The following is an 11,270-nucleotide window of genomic DNA, read 5'->3' as shown; positions in this document are numbered from 1 at the left end:
AAACCTAAACTTTTTGTTTTCCCAGGACTTTTCCATGCATTGAAACACAATTTCAAAACTCCATGAAAATTAAAATGCTACTGTCTCACCTGGTAGCTGTTCCTGTCTCCCTCTCCGTGCTCCCAGCTCACAGTCAGTCTGTCCGTCCGCCCTGAACTCTGAACCTGAAGAGACGAGACTGAAGAGGGAACTGAAGACAGCAGAGACAAGAAAACAAGAAAAACACAAACATTAGCAGATCAGCACTAGTACAAAGCGTATTTCAAGTAGCAGCCGCAGTCTGAGGCACTTACCTGTTCTAGCCACTAGGGCAGAGTCGCTGTTCATTCCTCGGCTCCAGCTCAGCACCTGCAGTCTGTACAGACTTCCTGCAGTCAGGGCAGAGAACATACACCTGTCGGCAGCTGGCCCCGCCTTCTGCTCGTCCACCAGCACCCCTACAGCCTGAAAATATACACAGCCCGGGTCAAAAGGTCAATTTATCAGACTGACTTTTACTAATACATTACACAGATTTAGGTCCTCTGAATTTAAGGTTTCAAAGCTCCAGCCACCTGCTGATGCTCCTTCCTGGATTCAGAGCCATCCTGCCTGTGATTGGCTGTTGCCTCAGTGACACGATAAAGCGACAGGTCATAGACATCCACATGTCCATCCGACGGACGCCAAGAAAAGGAGAGAGTGGAGGTGTTGACCCCAAGGACGACCAGATCAGTGACAGCAGCCGGACCTGGACGAGTGTGACAGAGAGAGATGGGGGGAGGGAGAGAGAGAGACAGACAGACAGTTATGAAAGAAAGGCAGAGAGAAAAAGACTCAGAGACAGAGAGAGAGAGAGTAATGCTACATTCTTCATTTTCTAAGGACATTAAAATAATAACATTTGTCTGTCTCACGTGTTTGTCCCTCTGCAGTAGTGTCCAGTGATGGGACGCCTGCGCTCAGCGTCACCACCCTCACACGGTACCACTTCCCTGACGTCAGGCCCTCCAGGCGCTCGCCACCGCTCCCCGCAGGCAGCGAGCGATTGGTCACAACATCGCCAGCTTCGTCCAAAAGCTGCAGGCTGAAGCTGTCGTACACACCCATTGGCCGCTCCCACGAGACGGTCAGACTGTGGGTGGTGTGTTCATTATCAGCCTGCAGGGTTGTGACTGGGGCAGGGGCTGCACACACACACACACACACACATATTACTCATGATCTGTTATCAAAGTGGTTTCAGTCTTTCTTAATCTTCAATAGTAATCACTGATTTAAGAAAAATAAAAAATAAAAAAGTCAAAGGCATTGTTAAATCAATCAATCATCTGTCCATCTCACCTGTCCTTCCGGTGACTCTGTTGCTATTGGTCAGCTTCCCGCTCAATGATTGGACAGTGACTGTGTAGGCGTGACCTGGGATCAAATCCAAGAAGTCCAAGGAGGAGACATGTTTGGGGACAGGACGAGTCTCAACCACACCATCCTACAGACAGGAATCAACATTAACTATTCATCCACCCATCTGTCCAACCATCAACCTGTCTGTGTGTCTCTTCTGTTGTGAACTTAGACTTGTTTGGACTCACCGTGGTGGACAGGGAGACGGTGTACATGTCCATGTCTCCGTCTCCGGCTGTCCAGGAAACCTCCAGCCCCCCAGAGGAGTCTGTGAGTCCGGGCTGAGGGACCAGGTGGAGGTTACCTACCGCACTGGGAACTGCAGCAAAGACAGATGGACAATCAGGACACTTACGGAGACAAGACATATATTTATGTTTCAACCTGCAGGTGGCACTGACGAAGGATCTGATAATGACCAAATTCAGGATTATACAGGATTAAGGTCAAAGCTTATTGTTATATACTGGTGTATATAACAGGAAGTAGGAGGCGGGTTTGTCCCTTGCAGGGCCCACCTGTCCGTCCCTCGATGAACTGCGGCCTCTGGTTTGGACCGCTGAACGTCGACACCACGATCTTGTAGAGCCGGCCGGGGGTCAGAGAGGTCAGACGGTAGTGTTGCTTGTCGCTGCCCAGCGTGACCGGAGGAAAAACACGCGTGTCGTTAAAGAGCAGCGTGACCTGGAGACGAGAGGAGGAATGAGTATGGCCCCCTACAGTCTGCAGCGTTCATCACACCCGTCACTTACACACACAGACACATACACACCTCATAGTGGTCCACATCTCCAGGGGCGGGGCTCCATGTGACATTTAGATCACCTGTTCTTGCGTTGCTTAGCAACAGATTGTCCACAGCTGCTGGGACTATAGCAAAGAGAAGAAATATGAAGCCCAGAATCGACTTGAGCGTTTTACTGATCGCGTCCAACCATCATGTCCTCTGTGCGTATTTAGGTTTGGGACTCACAGGTTCGTCCGTCGGTGGAGACACTGCTGACATAGTGTCCGCTCCAGGTTTCCACGGTGACAGTGTACAGTCTTCCTGGTGTGAGGGAGGAGAAGACGCACTCGTTCTGTCCAGCGGAGACACTTTGGTTCTGCAGGACGGTGTGGTTATAGTGGATCAGCACCACGTAACGGTCCAGATCACCAGCTGCATGACGCCAGTACACCTGAACACAAATACGCCCAGTATTGCTACTGTCACCAATACTGCACCATATTTGTATCATGACTATCAGCTGAGTCAAATTCAGGGTTTGGTTGCTGAGACGTGTATGTTTGGCCTTGGCTGGATCTGACACAAACCTAAACAAGTTTCCAACAAGCCTTTAATTTAGAAAATTGTGATGTAATTCATGCATTTGCTATAAAAATACAAGTACAAAATGATGTTAAACCCACAAGCACACACACAAACAAACAAACACACACACACCTTCAGGAAGTCATCTCTGGCAGAGTGAACAGCTGTTGGGTTCTGTACTGTTGCAGGTTCTAGAAGAAAATGGAAAACAACTACAAGTGACCACAAGTATGGCAATATATTTTCACCAACAAGTAAAATACAATATAATTGAGGGATGCTAAAACATTAAAAACAAAAAAAGCTTATAATAAATGATAACAAAAAGAAAAAGACAAGTGCAGAAGGAAAACCAGCTAACAGCTTGTGTGTGTGTGCGTGTGTGTGTGTGCCGCAGCCTTCTTACGTGTCCGAGCCTGAGCTGTCGTTGCGTTCTCTAGGCCGCCGCTACGCGTTACTATGACAACAGCGTACAGCCGACCAGCGACCAGTGAGCTGAAGGAGCACTCCGGCGGCGAGGAGCGGGACACAGCCAGCGCATGGACGGTCCGACTCCCATCCTGAAGGCGCACCAGATAGCTGTCGGCCACGCCCCTCGCAGGCCGCCACGACACCCGCAGGGCATCCGACCGGCCGCCGTTAGCTACTGTTACCTCGGAGACCGAAGCTGGCACTGAAAGATAAAGAATGTTTTTAGATTCCACGTTTCATTTAACCTCAGTTGACTGCTGGAGGGCAAAGGTCAATATCACGTGAGACGATTGGCTGGCAAAACAACACACACAATACATCCTGAAAAAAACCTGAACATTCTGTGGGAACACAATAGGTGTAGGTGTGTGTGCGCATGTGAGCGTGTGTGTGTGTGTGTGTGTGTGTGTGTGTGTGTCTGTGTGTGTGAGTGTGTAGGAAGTTTTTGTGCGGGGTTTGGGAGTGTCTCTGTGAGTGGAACATTCCAAAGCTCCTTTTTGGCATTTGAGCTATTGTTCAGAAAATTCTGATGTTATCATGGAACACACACACACACACACACACACACACACACACACACACACACACACACACACACACACACACAATGTCAATCTCTGGCATCATATAAACACTTTTATCATATCTTCAGGTCTAATTCTCTCTTTCTTCAACAGTATTAAAATGTGAAAGTTTGTATCCTAATTTAAACTTATAAACATAAATGTCATACAAAGTAAAGGAAGAAGTCATACAGATTCACAGTCAGGTGTTTTCTCAGCGTGTTAGAAGAGTGAAGTACAGACAGACGCCAGTAAGCAATTCAGCTGTGAGCGTGAAGAGTTTTGTCTTCGTGATGGTGTTAGTGTAGAAGTAGAGAGAACAGAAGCCCATACTGAGCTCAGATCTAATTGTTCTTCTGTGCGTCCCCTCACCTGTGCGTCCCTCCAGGCCCGTGGGGGCAGAGGTCGACCCCCCACTCACGGTGGCGGCCTGAATCCTGTAGAGGGCGCCGGGCGTCAAACCAGCCACCAGGAGAGAAGAGGAGCCGACCGCAACGCTGTGGTTCTGAACCATCTCGCTGAGGAGGAAGAGGAGGGTCACACACATGCACATTGACACACATTTTAGAGCATGTGAAGATACACACAGACACACACACACACCTGTCCTGCAGCACTGTCACTGTGTATGAGTCAATGTCTCCTGGTGGTTTCTCCCATGATGCCTGGAGGCTGTCCACTCCTGAGCTGCTCAGGGTGATGCTGCGCAACGCCATCGGAACTAAAACACACACACATACACACGACAGGAACTTCTTCAATGACATTTTCAAAATATAAACATAGTAAATTAATTATGCATGTACACACACACACACACACACACACACACACACACATACACACCTGTTCTCCCCTCCACGCACACAGAGCTGTTGGCTTTCCCGCTCCTGGTCGTCACGGTGATGGTGTATTGCCTGCCGGGTGTGAGCACATTAAACGTGCACTCCCTCATGTTGGGCTCCACCTCTCTGGTATCCACGGTAACATTATCTAGGAAACATCAAGACTGTGAGTTCATGATCAATTAGTCATCTGTCAATCAGCTAACAGAGCTGCCTTCCTTTGCTTGGCTTTACCGTGGCCAATGGTGAGGAAGTAGCTGTCACGTGACCCGGAGGAGGCGTGGCTCCACATAGCGCTGAGCGACGTCTCATCGGTGTGGCGGATGTGGAGGTCAAACACGGGTGAAGGAGCTACAGAGAGAGATGGTTGAGATCAGGTGGGATTCACTAGGGAGCTGTCGTACACACACGTCCCGAATCAGGTTGCAAAAGTATTGTATAAACATGTTTTAGTTTTCTGACCCGTTGTCCCCTCACAGCTGCTCTCAGACATCAGTCCGTCACTCTCCACTCTCAGCACAGCTCTGTACAAACGTCCAGGAATTAGTCCGGCCCCATGGAAGCTGAAGTTCACCGCTCCCTGCTCCAGTGTGGTGTTGACTAACTGCTGGAGACCGTCAAACAAGAACAACATATAGCTCTCCCAGTGACCAGTGGGGGGTTCCCAAGAGAGCAGGAGACCACCAGAGGAAGCGGGAGTGAGAGAGAGCAGAGACGCTGCCACCGGAGCTGTGGAGAGGAGAAGTAAACATCCTGAGAGGAGGAGGAGAGAGGAGAAGAGGAGACAGAGTCACACGGGGGAACAGCTCACCTGTCCTGACGATGAACTCGGAGTGGTTGGTCAGCTCGCCACTCTTAGACTTCACTGTGACACGATATGCTGATCCAGGCGACAGGTGATCGACAGTGACTTGAGTGACATTTGGAGGGAGGGTCGTCCCCAAGAGACTCGAACCATTGGACCAGAGGGTGACGATGAGCTCGTCCAGGTCCCCTTCAGGCTGTGGCCACGACAACAGCAAGCGGTCGATGGTGCTGCTGTTGCTGTTAGCAGTCAGGTTACAAACAGCCGAGGGAACTGGAGAGAGAGAGGGAGAGAGAGAGAGCGGGAAAGAGAGAAAACAAGAGCTACATCATAACAGAGAGAGAGACAGGGGTAGTCTCTCTCTCTCTCTGTCTCTCTGTCTCTCTACCTGTCTGAGTCTGGATCATCCTGCTGTTCTGCAGACCACCAGCCTCTGTCACCATAGTGACGTTGTACTGTCGCCCTGGCATCAGGTGGAGGAGTTTGTGCTGTGTGGCAGTGCTCTCCAGCGTCTCATTCCTCAGCAGGCCTGAAGAAGAAGAAAACAAGAGGAAACGAGTAAAACTAGTTCTGTCAGATGAATGTGACTCTCAGCTAAACGTTCTCTGGAGTACCTGAGTTGTGCCACAGCTGCAGCCTGAAGCGTTCTGTCCTCCCTGGGCCCGCCTGCCAGGAAAGGCCCAGGCTGCTGCAGGCCCTGGAGCTCACAGCCAGGTCGCTCACCGCAGACGGAGCTGAAACAACACACACACACACACACACTGTCACTGTTCACTGCACTACATTGTGATGAGAAAAGTTAATGTGAGTCGTGATCATTACTGAGAAATCATTCAAAGGAAACAGACAAAATAACTTTTCTAGCATTTGGCAACATCCAAACACCAAAACAACCACCTGGTGACATCATATATATGCACACGCTCACCAGCCTGAGGACACCAGAAATTAAACCACAACCATCCTCCAACAACACCCCACGCCCGAACAGCCTCTGACCTTTGACCCCGAACCCGCTGTACGTTGTCATGGATCTCTATCCTATAGTAACTCTGACCTTTGACCCTGAACCTTAACTTTCAGGTGCCTTCTCACATCAGTAAGCAGCTGGTGTGATGTGTCCATGCAGGGCGTCATTGTGGGCATAATACTCCTGTAAATCGTTAAACATGGAGAAATTGTGGGGGCTGGTTTGACCCTCACAAGGATGAAAGACGGAGCGACGGATTGATTGATGTTTGATAAGTTATCAGAGCGACAGAGAGAAAATGGTCGGAGTTTGTGTTTTCGTGTCCCAGCGCAGCACTCAGGATGGAGATGTCGCAGCCTGATAATATTGTTCTACTGTTGTTTTGAGACACACACACACACACACACACACACACACACACACACACACACACACACACACACACACACTACTTTGCTGGCCTGCTGGGAGGCATTGTGGGAAAGCTGAAACCAGGAAGTGGGGGACTCTCAGACAGACGGATGGCATGAAGCCAGGGGGGGGTCTAAGTGTGTGTGTGTGTGTGTGTGTGTGTGTGTGTGTTGTCCTACGGCTTTGATGAAGACGCGCCCTGAGGAGATCAATCCGTTTCCTGTTGAATCCTCGGGTCGTCTCTGTGACCGTCATGTGCACAACAGATAAATCACTTTAAAGGAAGTGTCCCACATTTTGGGAATTCCTGTCCCACCTTCTGACCCCCCAAAGTGCTGTGTGTCCTTTACAGAGACAGAGACACTGGACTCTACTTATATATTATATACTTATATATCATTGAATCAGGAAGCTAGATGACCGCTCTACCATCCAGAGCCACATCAGTTTATGTTCCATGAGTTCAGAGTGAGTCAGTGTCGTAACTCTCATGTTAGCTCAAAGTAGCTGGTACAGAGATGCGTGTGTGACGCCAAGAACAGCAGGAATCACACACACACGCGCGCACCAGACTGTTGCTGTGAGGAGCAGAACACTTGGGTTCACACAGGTAAAAATAGAGCTGACAGAGGTGCAGAAACCAGTAAAGGTTAAGAGGCAGCGAAAGATAACACACACACACACACACACACACACACACACTCACACACAGAGCAGTGGTGTTTTGAATTGCTTAGACCGTGAGTGTCGGCACTCGACTGGGCACAGTAACACCCAGTTTCCTCCAAAATGCACACACACACATACACACACTGTATATATACGCACACACCCTTTCCCTATACTTCCCACAGAACAAAGAAACAATGGAGGCAGGAAATGGCTGAACCCTGAGCTCTGCCCACGATGGAAATACACACTGAGGGTCCAACTTCTGTTCTGGGGCCCTGCCAGCGACACACACACACACACACGCACATACACACACACATACTTTTCCTGCTCTATCACTCTCTCTCAGCAGGGCCACAGTTCCTGTGGCTAATCACAGAGCTGCAGAGGGGGGAAGCTACACAACATTAAGACACACACGCACGCACACACACACATCACATTACGGATCTCATACTTCTAGAGGTCACAGAGCAGACAAACAATAGAGCAGAATGTGATATTGAGCTAAATATAATGAGGTATTTGTCAGGGCTTGATCCTATTCGGTGATCTCTCATGACCTCTGAGGGCTTTTATTCACTTCAGACTCAGCCTGTCAGGCTAAGTTACACACCAACATTGGTAACCATGGCGAGATGACATACCTGTGAGCAGCTGTATGCAACCCTAACAGTTAGGGTCCACAGGGACTTACCGGTGTGCACGGTGAGGTTGGCTGCCTCTTCGTCACTCTGCGACCTGATCTCCAGCTGGTACGTGGTTCCAGGCTCCAGGTGGTCTAATGTGCAATTGAAGATGGCTCCTAAGTCCGTATTCCCCCCATCCTCGCCTCCTATCCGGTTGGTTCCTAGATAGTTGTCTCCTGCCACGTCGTCTCTCGTCTCACGGCCTTCTTGCCGCTCTGGTCCAATCTCATTTGTCTCTAGCTCTTCACCTCCTGCGTCCTCTCCTGCTGCTCCTCTCATTCGTCTCCAGCACTCCACACCATCTCCCCCAGTGTCAGGAGACGACACAGAGAAGGAGCAGTTCTGTCCGGGCGTCTTCACCGTCACCGATATGGAGTCCAGGCTGGACAGTGGTGCAGACACGGTGAAGCTACATGGGAGCGCACGGTGCTCTGTGGGAGCCGCACTGCTCTGATCCTGACAGGAGGACAGGAGGACAATGTCATTAAACTTATCAAAATCTTTCTGAAAACATTTGAAATATTTGACTTCATCATATTAAAAGCCAAGTCTGCATGACTGGTGGGTCTTGGTGGAGGTATGAACTTAAATGAGAGCTTCTAATTTGACTTTGTGAGATCGATTCTGCACTATGACAGATTTGGAACGTGTTTAGTTTTGTGTGATTGTTGCGACTAAATCAGAGCTGTAACTGTATCATCTGCATGGGGACGCAACATGATGTGATCTACAGGATGAATGTGGACAGAACAGATTAATGGAGCTACGTGATATGATCTGGCAGCTGCGTCAGGTGGCCAGATCACGTCCAGTTTACGCGTCAATATACGTGAAGTGAAGCACAGTTAAGATGGCCGACGTGGCCGACGCGAGATCACTTTACATTACATTACGATCATTTGGCAGACGCTTTTATCCAAAGCGACTTACATTACATTACCACCCTTCGCAGAGGGGGGAGCAATTGAGGGTTTGGTGCCTTGTTCAGGGGCACCTCGGCAGGGGCTCGAACCGGCGACCCTCCGGTTCCCAAGCGGAAGCACTACCCACTGAGCCACTGCCTCCCACTTGGTGTCGATGTTCTCTCTATTTTCTATCAAACCCCGGTGGGGGAGTATGGAGCCGTGAAGGATCAGCATACCTACACAAACCTCATGTACACAAAAACCCACAAACTATTGAAGCCCAATGATCTGGATGGGAAAGACGGTTAACAATCCAAACACCCATCAGTAGTTTGTAGAAAGCGTGTGCACAACCACGCATGTTTATGACGGTCAAAGATGAACTGCGAGGTGTCGACGTCTGATTTTTCAGTAGAGGTCAGAAGGTCGGACGTGGACTCACCGCGGCCGTGCTGTCATAAACTATGCATTAAGACACACTCATTTGTGGAACGCATCTCAAATGTTTGCAAAATGTATTATCTTTTTAAATTTAAAACGCAGTCGAAACTAAATCTAGTTGAAAGCATTTTGGCTTGTCCATTTAACAGGTTGGACATTTGATCACCGGGTTCCTCCAGAGCTTCATACTAAGAATTGTAGCTTTCTTGTCAGGTATTTTGTTTCTTGATGAATTACAAGTCATTCTGACAACAATGTTGCAGTTTTTATCTTTTTCTGGTTGTCAGATATTTACAAACAAAAAAAAGTTACAACAAAGAATAGTTTTCTTTGTATGAAACTTTATCTTGATGAGACATTTTGACTTAATTTCCACATATATTTCTTACTATAAAATTATTCATTTTGTTGTTATTAAAATCCCCCTTTTGCGTTTCTGTCGTTCTCATTAAGATATTTCTCAACAAATGGTTAACCTAATGATCAGGAGGGAAACATGATGAATATGTGTGTCTCAGTGATCAGTGAGTCTGTGGACAGATGAGTGACAGTCTGAAGACACTGACCTGAAGCAGCTCTGAGAAGATCCACACGCAGCACAGATACACGTGAACTTTACATTTCACCTTCATCATCTTCACACACCATAATCCTGAGGGAACGGACCGCTTCGGACTCTGGGTCGGGACTTGGAGGGAAAGTTGGAATTCTCTAAATCTTCCACTTTTCTTCCTCTGCACATGAGCACAAACAGAGACAGGAGCTGGGAGAATAAAGGGAAAGTTGACTTCTCCTCCTTCACGTCACTGGGAAAAACTGGAATTATTTTTCACTTATTCCAAAAAGTCTAGTTTCTTCTGTCCGTCATCGTCCGTCTGTCTTCTTTCCCTCCTCAGACCGCTCAGACGTCAACTCTGCTTTTCCTCTTTTCTCTGCACTCGTTTCCTCTCGCTCTCTCCTCTCATATCAACTCAGCCTCTCTCTTCCTGTCTCTCTCTCTCTCTCTCTCTCTCTCTCTCTGATGTCCACCAAAGCTCTCTCGTCCTCCCTCTTTCTCTCGTGTGAACTTGAAAGTCTCTGTTTGCCCGTCTCTGTGTAAAAGCCTCAAAATAAAGCTGGACTACCAAAGCGTCTCAGCTGTGAGTAAATACAGAGACGTCTTTGTCCATCTCTTTAGATTTGGGCTCATTACTTGTTGTCGTGGGCTTTCAGGACATTGATCCTGTCACATAATTTGTCTCACTTATCTCGACACTCTAACTCATCTTTTGAACATTGAAAAACATTTTGCTTTTTAAGTGTAATTAACTCACATTGTTTAATGGCACTGTTATTTCAATTGTGTCATGACTGTGACAGCACAATGGATCATTCTGTTACCAAAGTGACACATCATAGTTGGAGTCCACTGAAGTTCAGGCCAGAATGCCTTTGTTCCAGTCAGACTGAGCTACTTTTAGTCGCCCACACCTCTTTCCTTCCTTCCTGCTTCTAATCCACTCTCTCTCACACACACAAAATGTCTCTCTCTCTCACACACACTCTCTCTCTCACACACACACACTCTCTCTCTCACACACACACAATCTCTCTCTCTGCCACACACACACACTCTCTCACACACACTCTCTCTCTCACACACACACACACACACTCTCTCTCTCACACACACACATAATCTCTCTCTCAAACACACACACACCCTCACCATCTCTCTCTCCAACAAACACCCTCTCTCTCTCTCTCCCACACACACACCCTCACCCTCACCCATCTGTCTCTCTCTCACACACACACACGCAC

The 11,270-nt window shown here is 48.4% G+C and overlaps 1 protein-coding gene across 1 annotated transcript in view; it reads right to left on the bottom strand.

Annotated features, from left to right (window-relative positions):
- The window catches only part of ptprb (protein tyrosine phosphatase receptor type b), a 21,870-nt gene extending 10,629 nt beyond the window's left edge, over nucleotides 1-11,241 (bottom strand). Inside the window, exons 1-21 of the mRNA XM_076159853.1 lie at nucleotides 10,034-11,241; nucleotides 8,130-8,577; nucleotides 5,994-6,113; nucleotides 5,768-5,908; nucleotides 5,386-5,652; nucleotides 5,037-5,303; nucleotides 4,809-4,925; nucleotides 4,576-4,722; nucleotides 4,333-4,450; nucleotides 4,102-4,247; nucleotides 3,102-3,368; nucleotides 2,828-2,886; nucleotides 2,357-2,561; nucleotides 2,156-2,253; nucleotides 1,902-2,067; nucleotides 1,572-1,702; nucleotides 1,324-1,468; nucleotides 897-1,166; nucleotides 555-730; nucleotides 294-444; nucleotides 90-190 (exon numbers count right to left, since the gene is read on the bottom strand). Of these exons, the coding sequence (XP_076015968.1) occupies nucleotides 90-190; nucleotides 294-444; nucleotides 555-730; nucleotides 897-1,166; nucleotides 1,324-1,468; nucleotides 1,572-1,702; nucleotides 1,902-2,067; nucleotides 2,156-2,253; nucleotides 2,357-2,561; nucleotides 2,828-2,886; nucleotides 3,102-3,368; nucleotides 4,102-4,247; nucleotides 4,333-4,450; nucleotides 4,576-4,722; nucleotides 4,809-4,925; nucleotides 5,037-5,303; nucleotides 5,386-5,652; nucleotides 5,768-5,908; nucleotides 5,994-6,113; nucleotides 8,130-8,577; nucleotides 10,034-10,102 (3,609 nt within the window). The 5' untranslated portion in view covers nucleotides 10,103-11,241. The remainder of the gene's footprint in view (nucleotides 1-89; nucleotides 191-293; nucleotides 445-554; nucleotides 731-896; nucleotides 1,167-1,323; nucleotides 1,469-1,571; nucleotides 1,703-1,901; nucleotides 2,068-2,155; nucleotides 2,254-2,356; nucleotides 2,562-2,827; nucleotides 2,887-3,101; nucleotides 3,369-4,101; nucleotides 4,248-4,332; nucleotides 4,451-4,575; nucleotides 4,723-4,808; nucleotides 4,926-5,036; nucleotides 5,304-5,385; nucleotides 5,653-5,767; nucleotides 5,909-5,993; nucleotides 6,114-8,129; nucleotides 8,578-10,033) is intronic.
- Between the last annotated feature and the right edge of the window lie 29 nt (nucleotides 11,242-11,270).

The sequence above is a fragment of the Genypterus blacodes genome, unplaced genomic scaffold (genome assembly GCF_046128005.1).
Source record: "Genypterus blacodes isolate CSIRO-AG114 ecotype Tasmania unplaced genomic scaffold, CSIRO-AGI_Gbla_v1 ptg000099l_1, whole genome shotgun sequence".
Taxonomy (NCBI): domain Eukaryota; kingdom Metazoa; phylum Chordata; class Actinopteri; order Ophidiiformes; family Ophidiidae; genus Genypterus; species Genypterus blacodes.
This window is presented reverse-complemented; position numbering and strand designations above follow the sequence as displayed.